Source organism: Hyperolius riggenbachi, chromosome 6 (genome assembly GCF_040937935.1).
Source record: "Hyperolius riggenbachi isolate aHypRig1 chromosome 6, aHypRig1.pri, whole genome shotgun sequence".
In the NCBI taxonomy this organism is placed as follows: Eukaryota; Metazoa; Chordata; class Amphibia; order Anura; family Hyperoliidae; genus Hyperolius; species Hyperolius riggenbachi.
Genome location: NC_090651.1, coordinates 24,213,283 through 24,232,490, shown reverse-complemented (window position 1 = coordinate 24,232,490; position 19,208 = coordinate 24,213,283). Strand labels below are relative to the sequence as shown.

The following is a 19,208-nucleotide window of genomic DNA, read 5'->3' as shown; positions in this document are numbered from 1 at the left end:
CACCCAGTACTTTGGATACTTCAGATCCTCTAGCAGAGGAGTCTGAGGCACTGCTTACTTCAGTGGGTGTTGCAGTAGTATTCACTTGTTTAGCAGCTGTTTTGGAACTACAGTCTGCTCTAGTAAAACTTGATGAATCTCTGCCCAGTGAAGCAGAAGCTATTGAAACATTGTCTTTGTCAGCAAGCGTTTTTGATACCTTGCCCTGTACACAGTCTGATTTAGCTAAAGATGTTGAGTCCCTCTCTGATATCACAATAGTCAGGGAACTTCAGCCCTGTCCTCGGAATGTTTCAGAAGTATTGCCCTGTAACATGGATAATTCTGACTCGCGGGAAAAAATAATAGAAATCTCGGAATTTCAGTCCGGGTTAATGAGTGTTTCTGAAACCCAGCCCTGTATCCTGGAAAATTCTGGTTTTCTGGCCGGTGTGGCAGAAGTTCCAGAGTCCCCTTCCTGTCCAGTGAGTTCCTCAGTTTTGCTTAGTTCAGTGGGGATTGCTGCAATACTGACTTGTTTTGCTGCCCTTCATGAGCTCCAATCCAGTGTATTTGATGAGTCTCTATCTAGTCCAGAAGAAGCTATGGGAACCCTGTCTAGTTCGGTGCATACATCAGAAGATTTGTCCTGAACATGATTTGTTAATAACCTTGCTGGAATCAGCGACATCTAAGTCTGATCCTGCAGTTTTTAGTGAGAATCCAGTAACTGTGAAGTCTAGTCATGATGATTTTTTTTTGCCCAGTCCTGGTTTCGGTCCTGTCTTGACTGACTTTGAGGTTCGCAGTTCCTTGACATGCCCAGACGTTTCTCTTGTGCCGGTGTGCCCAGATGTGCTTCGTATGCCAGAGTGCCCAAGTGTGTCTGTGTTAGCGTGCTCACATGCTTCCCTAGTGGAGACATGTTCTGATGTTGCCGGTTGGCCTGCATGCCCGGAGATGGTTCTGGTCCCTAAAAGCCCTGATCTTGATATTTGTCCTTGTGACCCTGACTCTGGAGTTGCCCTGGGTTCCATAGGGGTTCTTGATAGTTCTCCATGTGAGCCTAAGGGGCGTTCTAACCTGTGGGGATCTCTTCGGAGCTTCCAAGTGTTCTGGGAGATCTCTGAGGAAACTTGTCCTGGTACCTTGGACTGGTTCAACAGTGGGTTTTGTGTTGGTAAGGACAGTTCCGGTGGGCATTGCAAAGGCTTTGGCGTTTTTGGACAGTCCCTGGAAGGCGGTGGGTATCGCTCAGAGAGTTTCTGGGGGCTTTTTTCTGGAAGTCGTGGTTCTGATGGGTATCACACTGAGGCTTGTAGTACTGACCGGCATGGTTCGGTAGGTTCTGGTTCCAATTGGTCTAGTCTTGGTGAGACTGATTCAGGAATTTGGTTTTGTCGGGCTGTTCCGACCTTCATGAATTATCAGTCAGATCAGTTTGCTGGATTTTCCACTTCTGATTTTTTGGTTTGGGTGGTTCAGGAGAAATATGTCAGTTTTTATAGGCGTCCGGAGGCCGCATTTAAGGGGGGGGGGTACTGTCACGATCGCTTCTGCAGCGTTTACTGCTGGCTGCAGTGGTATTGCAACCCAAGCAGTTCTGATGTCATTACATGCATTTGCTTGCATAGTTTGGTTTGCACTTAAACTAGTTGCTGATTCCATCTGCAGTCGCTCTGAAGTTAATGACAGTTTAATATGCTTTCGTGAAAACAAACATTGTCTGCTGCAATGGAGTGGCAATCCCTTTCCTGCAGGCTGCATATCATTGTCTGCCTTTTCCTGCTGTCAGCCTGTGATTAATTACCATTCACTTGTGTGGGAATCTGCATGTCTGCTCCCATTGGATGACCTCAGTATAAAGAATTGCTTCCTGCAATGCTCCATGGGCTACCATAGTCTCAGATTCTGTCTGTTACTCTGCTCGTGCCCCACCTTGTTCCTAGTCCGTGTGGACTGCGCTGACTCCTGCGAAGGGGTCAGTGAGTCCTCCTAGTTCTGCTCTTGTTTCTAGAAGTTGTTACTCTGCTTGTCTTGTGTCATATATTGGTTCATCGCCAATATATACGCATACTTGCATGTTTTGTTATTTTCCTTATATTCGTGTTACGTTGATACATCAGTGTCGCTGATGTATACGTACACGAACTGTTTATATCCTGTGTTCAGTTAGTCAGCTTTCCAGCACGTTTTGGTAGTTTGCGCGTATCGTGATCACCCGTGCTGAGTTAGTTATCCTGCTCCTGGTTCTGTTTGTGCATTGCGTTCATCTCTGCGAAGAGATAGCGAATCCTTCTGAGTCCTGTTCCCTGTATTGCTCCTGTCCTAGTCAGTGTTCCTGCTTATGTCATATATATCGGTTCATTGCCGATATATACATATGTTAGTCAGACGTTACAAATAGTTTCATTGATAGCTGTAATTGTAATACGCTAGGAAAACATACTTATTGTATATTTGTCTGTGTTACGTTCATCTATCTTGATCCTCCTATTTCCTGACTATCCTGTCCTGTCTTTGTGAGGCACGCCATCGCTGCAACGCATTGGCTGCCTCATTTCAGTCTGTCTTGTTGTGGACGCTTGCTGTCACTAAGTAGTGGCTAGTTAGCAAGCGTTCATTCTGTCTACCTGTCCTGATCTCCTCAGTTCTGGTTTATGCACTCAGCGCTACTTTGCACTGAGACGTTATCACGAAGTATTGTTTGTGGCTGTTCGGATCTGCACCGGCTCTGTGCGCCACAATCTCCTATTGGAGTCAGTCCTCTCCTCCACTAAACTGGGGATATCCTGATTCCCTGTGCTGGTGTGTGTACCTCCTTCACGTCAGCTTATGTGTTGCATGCTGACGGTGGAGAATAAGCCCACCAAGCCTAACACTAGTAAGGCCACATCTGGAATATGGAATTCAGTTCTGGGCACCACATTACAAAAAAGATATTGCAGTTTTAGAGCAGGTGCAGAGACGAGCAACAAAATTGATATGTGGGATGGAAGGTCTCGCTTACCAAGAAAGGTTAGATAAACTGGGTTTATTGAGTCTAGAGAAAAGACGCCTTAGAGGAGATCTAATTAACATGTATAAATACATCAGAGGGCAATATAATAGCTTGGCGGATGAGCTTTTTGTCCCTAGGCCTTCTCAAAGGACTAGAGGACATGATCTGCGCATGGAGGAAAAACGTTTTAGCCATTTATTTAGGAAAGGGTTCTTTACAGTAAGAGTGATTAAGATGTGGAATGCATTGCCACAGGAAGTAATTATGGCAAACTCTATACCTGCATTCAAAGGGGGCTTGGATGCTTTCCTTGCGTTGAATGACATCCATGGCTACAATTACTAGGTAATGCCTAATGATGTTGATCCAGGGATTTTATCTGATTGCCATCTGAAGTCGGGAAGGAATTTTTCCCTTTTGGGGCTAATTGAACCATGCATTGTAAGGGTTTTTTCGCCTTCCTCTGGATCAACAGGGATATGTGAGGGAGCAGGCTGGTGTTGTACTTTGTACTGGTTGAACTCAATGGATGTCTTTTTTCAACCAAAATAACTATGTAACTATGCAACGCTCAAAAATGCTGCATGTCCTGCGTTTGCGATTTTGGTAATCGCAACCACTCCAGTGGAATTTGGCCCATTCATTAATAAGCGTTTAAAAAAATCGCTAGCGGTTTGAATCGCTCCCTAAACACTCACAAAATCACTCTATTGGGTTCCAGCCCTCAGTTGTTTTCCACCTTATGCTTTCGAGCAATTTTCACCTCCCATTCATTTGCCAATATTTTTATCACTACTTATCACAAATAATTGATCTATATCTTGTTTTTTCCTCCACTAATTAGGCTATCTTTGGGTGATACATTTTGCTAAGAATTATTTTTTTCTAAATGCATTTTAATATATGAATATTAAGAAAAAGTAAAACCCTTTATTTCTCAGTTTTTGGCCATTATAGCTTTAAAATAACACATGCTACCATAATTAAAATCCACGTATTTTATTTGCCTATTTGTCACAGTTATTACACAATTTAAATTATGTCTCTATCACAATGTATGGTGCCAATATTTTATTTGGAAATAAAGGTGCATTTTTTCAGTTTTGCGTCCATCACTGTTTACAAGCTTATAATTTAAAAAATAATTGTAATATACCCTCTCATGCATATTAAAAAAAATTCAGACCCTTAGGTAAATTTCTTTTTTATTGCAAATGTTTTTATTTTTTTATTTTTTATTAAAACATTTATTTGGGAATTTTTTTTTGGGGGGGGAGGGGGTGTGGGGTGTAAACGGGGATATCTATCTATATATCCATAATTATTCATACCCCTGGCAAATTTTGACTTAGGCGTTGTTCACATCAAAGCGTTTTGCGATTTTGTGCGCACATTTTTTTTTGTAGCGCCTCTCGGCGCTTGCCTGCGTACTGCACTGTTTAAATTGCTTTTTGGAGCGCAAAGCGGGCGAAACGCGCTGATATGAATCTTCTCCTAGAGATTCAATGTTCATTATGTGGGCAATTTGGAAAATTGCCTGCGCTTGAAAAAATTGAAAACACCCTAAATGTGAACGAGCCCTTAAAGTTGCTTTTATTCAACCAACCAAGTGATTTTCTGACGGGGAAGAAAATTTTTTTTTAGACAATGTACAAGAGCTTTTATTTACATTTTAGCAACAAAAAAAAAAAAACAAAAAAAAAAGAGGGTGGGAGGAGGATCAAAGCTTGCCTGGCAGAAAAATGAGACTTTGTCCATATCACCTGATGTGTGAGGGGTGCTCCCTGTCCATTGGCTGCCAAGAATCCCGCTCCCTCTGACAGCTGCCAATCAAATGTGAGTACCCACATCTGCACAGCAACGGCAGCCTCAGTTATCCTTTCCTAGCGACAGCTCCAGGACAGCCTGTAACAAATGGAGAGAACAGCAGTACCACAGAAAACACACAAACATCAATAAAATTAAATCATATAATGTACATAGTGTACCCCCTATGTCCAACAAAATTCCCAAGAGACCTGCTCTCTATAAATTCACTCTACATAACTAATATATATATATATAAGTACAGAGGGGCTGCAGCACACAACAGGAAAACAGTGACAGGGGCTCTTGGTTACGCTTTAACGCGCTTAAGCTCACCAACTGCGCCAAAGTGTCCCCAATCTGGTGAGTCCTACTCTACCATGCAAAATGCCAGTTTTTATAAGCAGTCTAGTGGGAACTAAACCAAAAACCCTAAAATGTCAACTAGATGGGAAAAAAGGAAATTAAAAACACCTCACCCTTCACCTAGCTACCAAACGAACTCTCTTAACATGTGCAAAGCACTCATTTATATACTTAACTGTGCTAGAGGTGGGCGTGGTCATGCAGGCTCACAGGGGAAAATTATAAATAAATTACCAAGGGGTGAGCAGCACAAACCAAATTATGTATATGTATATGTATATGTATATGTATATGTATATGTATATGTATATGTATATATATATATATATATATATATATATATATATATATATATATATATATATATATATATATATATATATATATATATATATATATATATATATATATGTATATGTATGTATGTATGTATGTGTATATATATATATATATATATATATATATATATATATATATATATGTATATGTATATATATATATATATATATATATATATATATATATATATATATATATATATATATATAGTCCTAGTTTAATGTCCATTATTATTATTATTATTATTATTATTATTATTATCTTCTGTAGCACATTACAGAGTACATAGTCATGTCACTGACTGTCCTCAGAGGAGCTCAAAATCTAATCCTACCATAGTCATAGTCTAATGTCCTACCATATTATTATTATTATGTATTTATATAGCACTAACATCTTCTGCAGCACATTACAGAGTACATAGTCATGTCACTGACTGTCCTCAGAGGAGCTCAAAATCTAATCCCTACCATAGTCAGTAGTGTAGCAATAGGGGATGCAGAAGTTGTGACCACACCAGGGCCATTAAAACCTTGAAGGTTGACGTACCTTGCCTGTTCGGTGAACTTATGAACATTTATCAAGACATTTATGGAATTCAGATATTTTATGGGTTTGTTGAATATAATAAACTAGCCAACCCACGGCGTAGCATACTCCGCATAAGGGGGTAGCGGGTAGGAAGGGGGTATTGGGCACAGCAGCGGGGAGGGGGGTCGGACCCCCCCTCACCTGGGTCTCCCATGTGCGCTCCCCTGCAGCTTAAGCTCAGCAGGACCCCCCCCCTTCCTCACCTGGGTCCCCCATGTGCGCTCGCCCTCCAGTTATAGGTACCAGGGAGGTGAGTAGCTGTGTATAGCGCTTCCCTGCGCATTACTCTGCACTCCGAGGGGGGAGCATGGAGAGCGGCCCGGGGAGAGGAAGGGAGGGGAGGTCGGGCTGCCCTCGCTGCGGCTCTCCCCTCCATTACAGCGCAATCCTTCTCTGGTGGCTGGGGTCACCCCACCTGGTGCGGGTCGCACCCCCCACACCCCCATCACAACGCTTATGCCGCTACCCCCTCCAGCTCAGCGGGCCGATGGCAAGTCTAGGACCGCCCCTGGGGGCAGGGTGCTAATTCTTCTTCTTGCTTGGACCAGCCCCGGGGGCTGGGCGCTACTTCTTCCTGCTTGATAGTTGAGGCACTTACACTATTATATGTATAGATCTTTTTGTTTTGTTTTTTTAAATGTCCTTAAGAAAAATGCCATCAGTCAATGGGCTCGATTCACAAAGCGGTGCTAACCCAGTTAGAGACTTTAGGCGTGATAACCATTGCACCACGCTGGTGAAAAGCCAGTTTAGGCGTGATAAGTTTAGGTGTGATAAGTTTAGGCATGCTAAGTTTAGATAAGTGTAGATAGCGTGCAAAGTCCCGCACGCAAAGCAGTGCCATTAAACTCTATGCGAAGTGCACCAGACTTTGCTAGCGCAAAACTTTTGATCAGCTGTGCATTGCGGTGCTAACGCAGTTGGTGCTTAAACTTATCACGCCTAAACTTATCACACCTAAACTCATCATGCCTAAACTGAGTTTAGGCGTGATAAAGGGCTTTTCACCAGCGTGCTAACTGTTAGCACCGCTTTGTGAATCAGGCCCAATATATTGCCAGATGATTGAGCTTCATTTTTTAGTATTAATATTGTTGGTAACATTCTATGTGGGCAGTCAAGACCATTTACTCTGTAGAGCGCTGTGAAAGATGTCAGCTCTATATAAATACTAAATAGTAATAATGTGCTGCAGTAGCCACTTGCATTCCCATGTTCCTCTGTTAGAGGTTAGGTCTCTTTCATGAGGATTCCTCAACGACGTGGAAGAGTCTAGTTCTGAACAATCTGCATGCAAATTATTGGAAGCTAACATCCTCCATTTGTTGCATCTGTTTTGAATGCAAGTGGTGTAATCTGCCCATGTATGGGCTCTGCACATTTAGGTAGCTGAGTTGGGGTACAGCCTGCATTTGGATCAGCTGCTATCTCCTCCTATTGTCTAATGGTTGGTGCACATAAGTGATGAGCAGAATTTACGTCTATGCGGAATTACGCATCGTAATTAACAATTATGCATCGTAGTCGTAATGCGAAATTTCAGGGGAAAGTGTAATTAATTTCGTGTGTAATTATAAGCATTTGTAATTGCGCATTAATTTACGCGTTACGCATAATTTCGTGCCGACTTTGGCGGTTAATAGCAAAGCCCTCATACATGCTATTGCTGCATATGTTATAGTGGGTACAAGGTACAAAAAAAATGTTCAAAAACACCTTGTAGTTTTTCAGAAAATCGATTTTAAAAATACAAAAGAAAAATGGTTTTCAAACTGTAATTTTTCTGGGTTTAAAAACCATTTTTCTTTGCCTCATTAAAGGACACCCGAAGCGAAAATAAGCTAATGAAATAAACAATTGTATCTATCTTCCTTCTCCTAAAAAAAACGTTTTAAGATATTCCGGTTTTTATTTTCTGTTTAAATCTACCTTTTTAAGTTTTGTTTTTTTTTGTTTTTTGTTTTTCTGTTTCATTGTTTTTGCTCAATGACACATTCATTGACGTATGCCAGAGCTAAAATCTTTGAACTATTGACCCGTTTTATCTTTTTCCTGTTCTCAGCAGCCATTTTCTGCTAGGAAAGTGTTTTGTTTGTTTGGTTTTTATTGTTGTTGTTTTTTATAGTTGGAATTCCTTATCAGTGAGGGTCACACTGTAGTCACTTCCTGTCTGAGTCAGGACTGAGTCAGCCACTTACATACCTGATATTTAACTCTTTCAGGCAAAGAAAGAAAAAAAGGAACACAGCATAGTTATTTGTGTGCTAGGCACTGTACATACCCATGTCTATCTCATCATGTCACACGTCACCTCGGGTATCCTTTAACCTCTTGCCGACCGCGTCACGCCAGTAGGCGTGGCCGCGGCGGCAGCCCCAGGACCGCCTAACGCCAATTGGCGTAAAGTCCTGGGGCTCTGTTTTGCAGGAGATCGCGCGCAGGCTGCGCGCGCATCTCCTGCTTGGGGGGCGGAGCTCCGCCCCGCCTTCAGTCTCCGAGCGGCTATTGCCGCTCGGGAGACTGTTAGACGGCGTGATCGCCGTCTATTTACTCTGTGCAGCGCTGCGATCAGCAGCAGCGCTGCACTGGGGACAGCCGTGTGACACGGCTGTCCCCATGGGGGACAAGAGAGCGATCGGCTCTCATAGGCAGAAGCCTATGACAGTCGATCGCCGTAATTGGCCGGCTGTGGGGAGGGAGGGAGCGAGGGAGGGAAGGAATTTAAAGGAAGAGGGGTTTTTTTTTTTAAATACGGCAACACAAATATTTATTAAAAAAAAAATAAACATGGGGGGAGCGATCAGACCCCACCAACAGAGAGCTCTGGTGGTGGGGAGAAAAGGGGGGGGGGGGGAATCACTCGTGTGCTATGTTGTGCGGCCCTGCAGCTTGGCCTTAAAGCTGCAGTGGCCTTTTAAATTAAAAATTGCCTGGTCACTAGGGGGGTTTAGCCCTGCAGTCCTCAAGAGGTTAAGGACCATGGTGTTAAACCCCCCTAGTGACCATGCTATTTCCTGCTTGATTGGCTACTGCAGCTTTAAGGCCAAGCTGCAGGGCCGTACAACTCTGTACACAAGTGATCCCCCCCCCTTTTCTCCCCACCCCCCTGTGTTTATTTTTTTTTTAACCACTTTGTCCTCCTTGACGTATAAAAACGTCAAGGAGGACAGGCGCGCTCCCGCGGCCGATCGCGCGCGTGCACGCGCACTCCCGGCCGCAGGGTCGGTAGCCACGGAATCAATTTTCCTCTCCCCCGCTGAAAAAGCGACAGCTTCTCTCGGAAGCTTCGCTCTTTCTGAAGCTGTATCCCTCTAAGCGTACATTGTATGCTTAGAGTGACGTCATGTAAAAAAAATCGAGATTGCCATCTTGTGGCCAAAAAGTAAAACTACAAGTAAATTCCCAAAAACATTACAATACACCAATATTTCCTCAAATAAAACACTTTTATATCCCACCCTCCCAAAAATGCCCACATAAAATGTTTAATAAAAAAAAACAAAAAAAACATTACTATAAAAAAAAAAAAACATAAATATTTACCTAAGGGTCTAAACTTTTTAAATATCTATGTAAAGATGAAATATTTCTCTCTATTTTTTTTTATAAGCTTGTAAATAGTGATGTATGCAAAACGGAAAAAATGCTCTTTTATTTCCAAATAAAATATTGTCGCGATACATTGTGATAGGGACATAATTTAAATGGTGAAATAACCGTGACAAATGGGCAATAACAATACGTGGGTTTTAATTATGGAGGCATGTATTATTTTAAAACTATAATGGCCGAAAACTGACAAATAATGAATTTTTTCATTTTTTTTCTTCTTCCTGTTAAAATGCATTTACAGTAAAGTGGCTCTTAGCAAAATGTACCCCCCAAAGAAAGCCTAATTGGTGGCGGAAAAAACAAGATATAGATCAGTTCATTGTGATAAGTAGTGATAAAGTTATAGGCTAATGAATGGGAGGTGAACATTGCTCGGATGCATAAGCTGAAAACGACTGAGATGTTAAGTGGTTAAATAAATATTTATTTGGGGGGGGGGGGGGGGGGGTTGTAATATTTCTTGCTATTTTTTTTGCCAAATCCCCTCCCTCCCCCCCAGCCGGCCAATCACGGCGATCGGCTGTCATAGGCTTCTGCCTATGATAGCCGAACGCTCTCTTGTCCCCCAGGAGGACAGCCGTGTGACACGGCTGTCCACAGTACAGCACTTCTGCAGATCGCAGCGCTGTACATGTAAATACACGACGATCGCCGCTCGTAGACTGAAGGCGGAGCTCCGCTCCGCCCACCAGGCAGGAGATGCGCGCGATCTCCTGCAAACTGCTGCCCCAGGACTTTACGCCAATCAGCGTTAGCTGGTCCTGGGGCTGCCGCCACGCCCATCTGCGTGATGAGGTCGGCAAGCAGTTAAAATCGATTTTCTCAAAAACTGCATGGTCGCTTTCAAAAATGTTAACATCTGAAGCAATTTTGGTAGCAATAGCATCTATGGGGGCTCTGCTATTAACCGCAGAAGTCGGCATGAAATTACACGTAACACGTAAATTCATGCGTAATTATGAATTATTATACAAAATCAATTGAATTACGTATAGGTGTATTTGCAAAAATGTAATGGTAATGGTAATTAGCTGATTACAGTCATCACTGGTGTACCTCCCCCTTATATCTGATATCCTCTGCCTGTTATAGATAATCTGAACGCCTGGGAAGAGGTGGAGTGTGCGGGTGATGGTTGGCGCACTGAAACCGCCCCCGGTGACTGTGGATCCCCCTTTCCTCATAATGAAGTCGCAAAGTACTTTGTTACCTCCTTTGGGTGAGTTTCTCGCCTGTGGTCCTTATTTCTCTGTAAAGGTGTTTGTACAGCCTACAGCTACAAGTTTGTAATCTAGAGTAAAAAAAAAAAATAATCATGAAACATCCTGACTATCCCCCCGGAAACAGTCCCACAGGTGGAATATTGATCTGCGTGTTGGGATAGCTAGCCAATCATAGTGCCTGTGAAGGGAAAGTGCTCCAAATGGGTTCCACATATAAAACAATGGCAATAATTCAAGAAAGCAGAATTTCAGCATGTGAACTGGAGGGATATTATGGTCAGATAACATCAAAGGATTAAGCCTCTTAAGGTGCCCATACACCTAACAATTTTGCCGCCGAAATACAACAGATTCGATCACTGTAATCGAATCTGCTGTGAAATCGTTGCGCAAACACTGACAGAATGATCGATTTCCATCCGAAATCAATCGTTCCCTTCAATCCGTCCGTGCGGAAGATTATTCTCGATCGCCGGCGGGTTGGGAGTGCGCCGATAGCGGCGTTCGAATGCCCGACAAGCGACGCAATACATCACCTGCTCCGCCGGCGCGACTCCCCCGGTCTCCGCTGTCTTCTTCTTCGCGCTGGTCTCCGGGTCTGGCAGGCTTCACTTCTTCCTGTCCCAGCAGGAAGTTTAAACAGTAGAGGGCGCTCTACTGTTTAAACTTCCCCCAGACAGGAAGAAGTGAAGCCTGCCGGACGCGAAAACCAGCGCGGAGAAGAAGACAGCGGAGACCGGGGGAGTCACGCCGGTGGAGCAGGTAATGTATGCGGGTGGGGGCAGCAGCAGCACCACCACCACAGATTGTGATCAGTTTCATGCTGAAATCGATTCACAATCTGTTTGCAGTAAAGGCAGCCATACTATCCCTCTACCTCCATACTATCCCCCTTTAGCATCACCTGACAATGAGCATTGGATGGACACCTCGCCTGACACTGAACACTGTACGGACATGCCCCTGCCAATTGGGGTGAAACCTGCATTTGGAAGTGCTGCCATCTCCTCCTATTGTCTGGTGGTTGGTGCACATTCCCTCTTATATGACAACTCGCCGGACACTGAGCATTGGTTGGACACGCCCCTGATACTGAGCACTGGTTGGACACGCCCCTGATACTGAGCATTGGCTGGACATGCCCCTGACACTGAGCACTGTATGGACACACCTCTTACACTGAGCACTGTATGGAATTCCCTTGACACTGAGCACTCTATGGATACCCCGCCTGACAATAAAGGGACTCCGAACAGTGCAGAAACTATGGAAAGATGCATATCATTTTAAAGATCTTTCTCCTCTTTCCAATGATATATAAACCGCCACCCTACGCCATTTAGTTTAGAAAATAGAGAAAACTAAAAGGCGTAGGGCGATGATTTAGGTGTCGCCAGAAAGAGGAGAAAGAGAGCTTTAAAATGATATCCATCTTTCCATAGTTACTTGTATTACACAGGACGACACTTTCCTCAGTGTCAGCAGCTCCATTCAGCAGAAAAAGTCGCCCTGTGTAATACAATGTAACTATGGAAAGATACATATAATTTTAAAGCTCTCTTTCTCCTCTTTCTGGCGACACCTAAATCGTCGCCCTACGCCTTTTAGTTTTCTCTATTTTCGCGATTGAAATGGCGGCCGCGGCAATTTCAATCGCGAAAATAGCGAAAACTAAAAGGCGTAGGGCGGCGGTTTGTATATCATTGGAAAGAAGAGAAAGAGAGCTTTAAAATGATATGCATCTTTCCATAGTTTCTGCACTGCTCGGAGTCCCTATAAGCATTGGATGCCCCTGACACTGAGCACTATATAGACACGCCCCTGACACTGAGCTCTGCATGGGCATGTACCAGAGATGACTATATACAAAAGATTTATACATACCTGGGGCTTCCTCCAGACCGATCCCTCCTACGCCATCTTCCTCCACCTTCCTATTTCCCTTCTAGAGGCCCCGTACGTTTGGCCAGTCGGGGGCAGTCAGCGCATGTGCAGTGTGGCTGCGCATGTTCCGGTCTCGATCCCGTGGCTGGGAGTGTTCTGCGCCTGTGCAGTAGTGTGAACGTGGCCGGGCCCCGCATGCGCAGTCAGTTGGGGTAACTGACTAGGCTAACATGGCTTCTAACAGGAGAACGGGAAGGCGGAGGAAGACGGCGTGGGAGCGGTAGGTTTGCAGGAAGCCCCAGGTATGAATACATCTTTTGTATACAGTAGTCTCTGGTACACTTTAAGTTGTTGTCTATCATCAAGGGCGCCTCCAGTGTTTTTTAGCATAGTCCATACCCTTTGGGGCCTATAGTCATGACTTACGAGGACCCTGCAGTTCTTGGCTCTGCAGAGCTCCTACTTGTGGATTGGAGGATGTTCATGGAGAGGGGCTCCATGTGATTATCCCATGGAATGACAGGTGGGGGAGGTCTTGGAATGGATGTGAGTATAGGATTGTCTTCAGTAAATTGTGGATATTCATCTCTGATTTCAGGCACTGCTCAAAGTCACAGACCATCGATCTGATCCATGAGGGATACTCAGCAGAAAATCTGGATCACCACCAGCCCGACATTGTGGTCAGTGACTGGTAAGTAAGACAGGGTTTTTATGAGAACACTGATATGTTTATATGTGTTTAGTAATGGGCACTATTCTACTTTTTTTATTTTTAAATTGGCAAAGGTTGTTTTTTGTTTTTGTTTTTTTTTTCTTCTGTTATTTGAATTCCATCAGAAAGCTTTCTGATTATCTACTAGTGACAAGCACAAATTTTGCAGAAACATAATTTTGCATCGTCATTCGAAATTACTATGCAAAATCGTAAATTGATTTATTTTTATAATCAGGAACTGTAATTTTGCAGAATTGCTCATAATTTCATGGCCCTCTAGCGGTTAATAGCAAAGCCCCCATACATGTCATTATCACTAAAAATATATAACTATAGAGGGACAGCTCATGTGACTGCAGCTGGGAGCCATGGCTTATTCTCCCTTCAGGACAGGGGTCCATCCTCTGGTGTTTTGGGGGCATATTTTGTTTTGGTTGGGAAAATCACCTTGTTATATGACCCCTGGCTCCTGTGAGTGTCACCGGGGGAGAGTGGGTGAGCTTTGGAAGGCCCTTGATTTTAAGCTACGCCCCCTGGATTCCTATAAGGTGATTTCTTCATTCTCATTGAGTGGCAGGGATTCCCAGCATTTAACTGCTCTACGAACGCCAACGAAAATGGGCAGACACAGAGTGGCTCCTCCAGGACCGCCTAACTCCAACTGGCGTTATAAGAGAGGTGGGCGGAGATTAGCAGCCTGCCAGCCGCAATCGGTGCTGGCAGGCTGTCGGGGATTAAAAAAAAAGTTATTTTAGTTTGTACAGCACTGCAATCTAGCGCAGCACTGTATAGTGGACAGTTCTGTCTACGCTGTCCCCTCGAGTGGCTCAATCTGATCCCTCTCATAGGTGCCTGATGCCTATGAGAGGTGATCACAGGCATTGGATCTCAGGGGGAGGGATTTAAAAAAAAATAGCAGTTCCCACCAACAGAAAACACTGTTAGTGGGCAGAAAAGGAGACAATATTCATTCGGCTGCTAAGTTGTATGGCTGAGCAATAAACTGCTAAAGCTGCAGTGTCCTGAATTGTAAAAAATCGCCTGGTCCCTGTGGTCCTCAAGAGGTTAATAAATGCACCCAATCCCATTTCCTCAGCAAACTGTCCAGCTATCGGACCTGGTTCTACTTATTGTAGATGCTTATTGTTTACTGACTCCAAAATGCTTACAAAGTGTCAGATTAGGTTTTTTTGGGGCATATATTATAACCAGGAAGTGGTAATGAAGTATATTTACATCCAGCAAACTGACCAACCAATCAAAAGATCAGCTTTCCTGGGTTAACATTGCGTCGTCTTATTTTGTTTTTGCTCGTGAAAATGAATAAAAAGAATTTTCAAAAAAAGGGAAAAAATCAGCTTTCTGAGAAAACACCATTTACAGAAGGTTACAGCTGATCATGTGATTATGGCAAAGTCAAAATATATGCACATCAATCTTTATTATTTCATACATTCATGTGACGGACACTTGTTCTGGGGGGGGGGGCTTACAAATGTCAGATCATGAAGTGTAGCTCACTGAGGATGTCCCTATATGCCACCTACAGTCATGGGACAACCAACCTTCTGATTTGCTTGTGAAAGTGACTGATCCTTCTGATTTCCGCAGGTATGGCGGCCGGAGTGACGCTAGCTCTACCTATGAGCTCTGTGTGCAACTTCTCTCTGCAAATAAATCGGTGGTATCTGAGTACAAGAGTGGCCAGATCGCAATTCCAAAAACTAACTGTGGCTGGAAACAGGTGAGCTCCACCCTCATGTGAACCTACCAGTCCTAGCAGAGTTTAGGTGGGTCAGGTCCTCAGCATAGCCAAGATGTCCAGGAACTCAAATAAACCAATTGACCGTCCATGTGTTGGACCCCTTGATACAACTTTTCCATCACTTTTGTGGCTAGAAACAGTCTTTGTAGGTTTTAAAACTCGCCTGCCCAGTAAAGTCTATGGCGGATTGCCGGGTTTGCCTGTTCGCGAATGTCAGGAATATAGCAGCTAGTTATGAGGCTGAGGATGTAAGGAATACAGGAGTATATTTCTATCATTTTTCTAATCTGCTGTGTATTTTGTCAGAGGTGTAGGTACAGTATGTCAGCCAGTCTGGCTTTTGGAAGGTGTCACCTGGATAATGTCTGTATGTAGATTAATTTTGCATTCAGGGCAGAGATCAAGGGAACTGCCATTGTCTTCATTGAATAGACCAGTCACCTTTAATAGGCAAAGGAACCTGGACAGTAATTAGGAACTGTCTACCTAGCCACTAGGAAGGAAACACTTACTAATGGCCCATACTCACGGGCTACAATTGTCGCCGCAACACGCGGCACGCGCGTGTTGCGGCGACAGGTCGCCCGTGAGTATGCGCCGTCGCACGGGCGCGCACCCCGAACTGTTGCCCGTTGCTGATGTCGCCAGGCGATTGGCGCAGTCAATCACCTGGCGACAGTCGCCGCCGCGACTCTGCCGCAACTGCCGCTAGTCCGCGTGAGTACGCGGACTAGCGATAGCAACCTCCATTGAGGTATACGGAGGGGGGGGGGAGGAACGTCGGCGACAGCTTCCGTCGCGCCGCTGGTCCCTCTTCCGCGTGTGTACGCAGAGGGACCTGGCGAGGAGCTGTCGCCGGCCTGTCGCCCACACGCTCACGTGTGCTGGCGACAGGCCACTTTTGCAGCCCGTGAGTACGGGCCATTAGACATTTACCCGACCATGTTGAAGCCCACACAGGCGTTCGGCTACCTCTTAGTCTGAATAGTGGGCTGGAAGTGGAATTGCTTTGAAATCTGTAAATGTAAACAGGATACTTGTTGTTCTCAGGATACAATCTTACCTGTGAAATCTGCAACCTTCAAAAAGCTGAAACAGGAACCCTTTGAAGTTCGCATATCACAGGAAGATTATGACAAGCGTTCGGTGATGTCACAAACGGGGAAATTGCATTAGTTCCTGGGGGCTGGACATTAAATGCCCCAGGGGACACTTCAGACTATTTAAGTTGGTCCAGAACAATCACAGGTATCTTCTCCCGAGAGTAGCTCATCGCTAGAGATGATCCCGAGGAAATCGGTAAATCCGCGTCTCTCCACGGTTGGGTGGTAAAAGTTCACTTTACGTTTACCCCATTTTTATTTTTGCAACTTGTCTCGTGTGTATCTTTGTAAACTCTTAATTTTGTAACTTTTTATTTTGTTTTTTTTGTAATCTTTTGTATATACTCTGTTCTGCATTGTTCCACATTTTTCCTGGAATATTAAATTATTATTTAATAAGCTTGACTTCTGCTGTACTAAACTAACACTCATAGCCTAGAGGAGACTGCAGTGTAGCTGTGTATAAGTCCATGCCTAATTGTATGCTTGAGCAACACTACCATAGAAAATTGTAATTGCATTGTGTGTATGGGGCACTTCTGCGCTCGACGGCAGAGTGGGAGTGGCTAACAGTATCGTTCGGAACGACTGTTAGTGGTTTTGCTGCACGACAGTGTAACTTGCATTACAAGTCAGTGCCTGGTTGTGCTGTGTTACTGTACAACTGTACTGCATGTGTGGGTGCGTGGCGTTGCCGTATTCGGCCTAAGCACAAAGCTGACCCGAATATGAAAACGCAGATTGCGTGTTGAGCACTCGACAGCTGAGTTGACGTGTCTAGCAACCGCTAGTGGTGGCAGTAAGAAGCTTTTTAGGGGTCACAGCCTTGTTTGTAGCTTGAATAAGGCTGTCCCCCGCTTGATCTGGTCAAACCCGCAGTCGGGAACCGTATACGCAAGCGTGCCGCGGGCCGGTTCTTGACAGCGATCATTTAAGGAAATTCGCATTCGCTGTTCACGAACTGAAAATTTGATGTTTGTGACATCTCTACTTATAACATAGGGCCACCAACATGTCAGCTGATCCATTGTGCTCCGTTCCAAAAAACGGTGTTTCCCAGTGTTGTGTGAACCCAGCCTAAAGGTAGCCATACATTCATTTAATTTTGCCCCTTTAGACATTCAATTAGACAGTGTAATTGATCATAAATTGAAATGAATTTGGACATTAGCAATCACAATAAATCATGTTTTCCAATCAATATAAAGGGCTAAAATTGGTCAAACGATTAACCCCAATGTTGGTCTTTAGTTGGTTGTAAATATTGATCATTATATCGATCAAATGTTGATCAAAATCAAGAAATGATTGAAGTGGCTAGCCGAGGCCTCTTTCACACGAGAGGCTGAACGGTGCACTTTTCGGTCACATCCGCCGGTGACCGAGCGTACAGCGGACTGGCAGCAGTTATAACCTCACATATCAGCTCTTGACAAGCGGTGCGCTTATTTGCCAGGAAAAACACTGCATCATGTCACGTCTTAGTGCAGCGGCGCTCAGAAGAATCTCAATGCTGTGGTCACCTTTGCGCTGCTTGTGAAATGGTTGCCTTAAGAATTCCGTATAAGAGACTAAAAAAATAACAGTTTGGAATTTCTGGTAATATATTTCAGTACTAATTGGGGATCTGAGATATATTTTGGTAACATTTTGGAAACTCTGATAATATACTTCGGTAACAGTTGCGAATCTCTGATTATTTCAGTAACAGTTGGGAATCTCTGATTATTTCAGTAACAGTTGGGAATCTCTGATAATAATTCAGTAACAGTTGGGAATCTCTGATAATATTTCAGTAATAGTTGGGAATCTCTGATTATATATTTTGGTAACAGTTGGGGATCTCGGAAAATATATTTCAGTAACCGTTGGGAATCTCTGACAAAATACCAGTTGGGAATCTCTGATTTATTAATGTTAACAGTTGAGAATATATTTCAGTAACAGTTGGAAATCTCAGAGAATATCTTTCGGTAACAGTTGTGGATCTCAGATAATATAACAGTTGGGAATCTCTGAGAATATATTTGGGTAACAGTTGGGAATCTCAGAGAATATATTTCGGTAACAGTTGGAATCTCTGATAATGTATTTTGATAACAGCTAGATTAAGCTCATATTTGGGAACAGGTCAAGAATTTCTCTCAGTAATCCTCTTGTTATGTCTTTCTCTTTAGATCACACACACCTTCTCTCATTACGGCCCGGGAGTTCGCTTTGTGCACTTCAAACATAGCGGCCAGGATTCGGTCGGCTGGAAGGGCTGGTATGGAGCTCGTGTGACCAACAGCAGCGTCATAGTACGAGGTTAAAATGCTTCCATGGCCTCACCTAGAAGACTCTGCATTGCCACACAGCCACCAATCCCCCTGCAGCTGAGGTGTGACAAGGACAGGTGGGCAGTGAAAGGATAGATTGGTGGTTGTCTGGCAACACGGACCGGCAAAAGGCTGAAATGTGACTGCCGACAATAAGGGAGGCCTTCAACTTGCTATCTCTTCATTTAAAACCAATAAATGCTTTTTTGAACAGTACTGGAATCCTTGTGTGAAATTTTTATCTAGTTTTTCTTATCATTTTCTGTGGGAAAAAATAAACACATGAACAGAGATATTGGGGCACAGCAAATCGAAATCGCTCGATCACTGTGTGATTGAAAAGTCGATCTCGGCTAAACAGAACTTTTATTAGGTCCTTAAAGGGAACCTGAAGTGATAGAGATTTGGAGGCTGACTTCTTTTCAACAATACCGGTTCTCTGGAATCCTGCTGATACACTGCCTCTAGTACATTTAGCCATAGACCCTGAACAAGCATGCAGT

The 19,208-nt window shown here is 43.8% G+C and overlaps 1 protein-coding gene across 2 annotated transcripts in view; it reads left to right on the top strand.

The window, feature by feature from the left end:
• The window catches only part of LOC137522378 (F-box only protein 2-like), a 56,931-nt gene extending 38,010 nt beyond the window's left edge, over positions 1-18,921 (top strand). For both annotated transcript variants that reach the window (XM_068242424.1, XM_068242425.1), the window contains exons 3-6: positions 10,787-10,913; positions 13,400-13,495; positions 15,131-15,263; positions 18,565-18,921. In XM_068242424.1, coding sequence (XP_068098525.1) covers positions 10,787-10,913; positions 13,400-13,495; positions 15,131-15,263; positions 18,565-18,699 — 491 coding nt within the window. In that variant the 3' untranslated portion in view covers positions 18,700-18,921. The remainder of the gene's footprint in view (positions 1-10,786; positions 10,914-13,399; positions 13,496-15,130; positions 15,264-18,564) is intronic.
• The last annotated feature ends 287 nt before the right edge of the window (positions 18,922-19,208 follow it).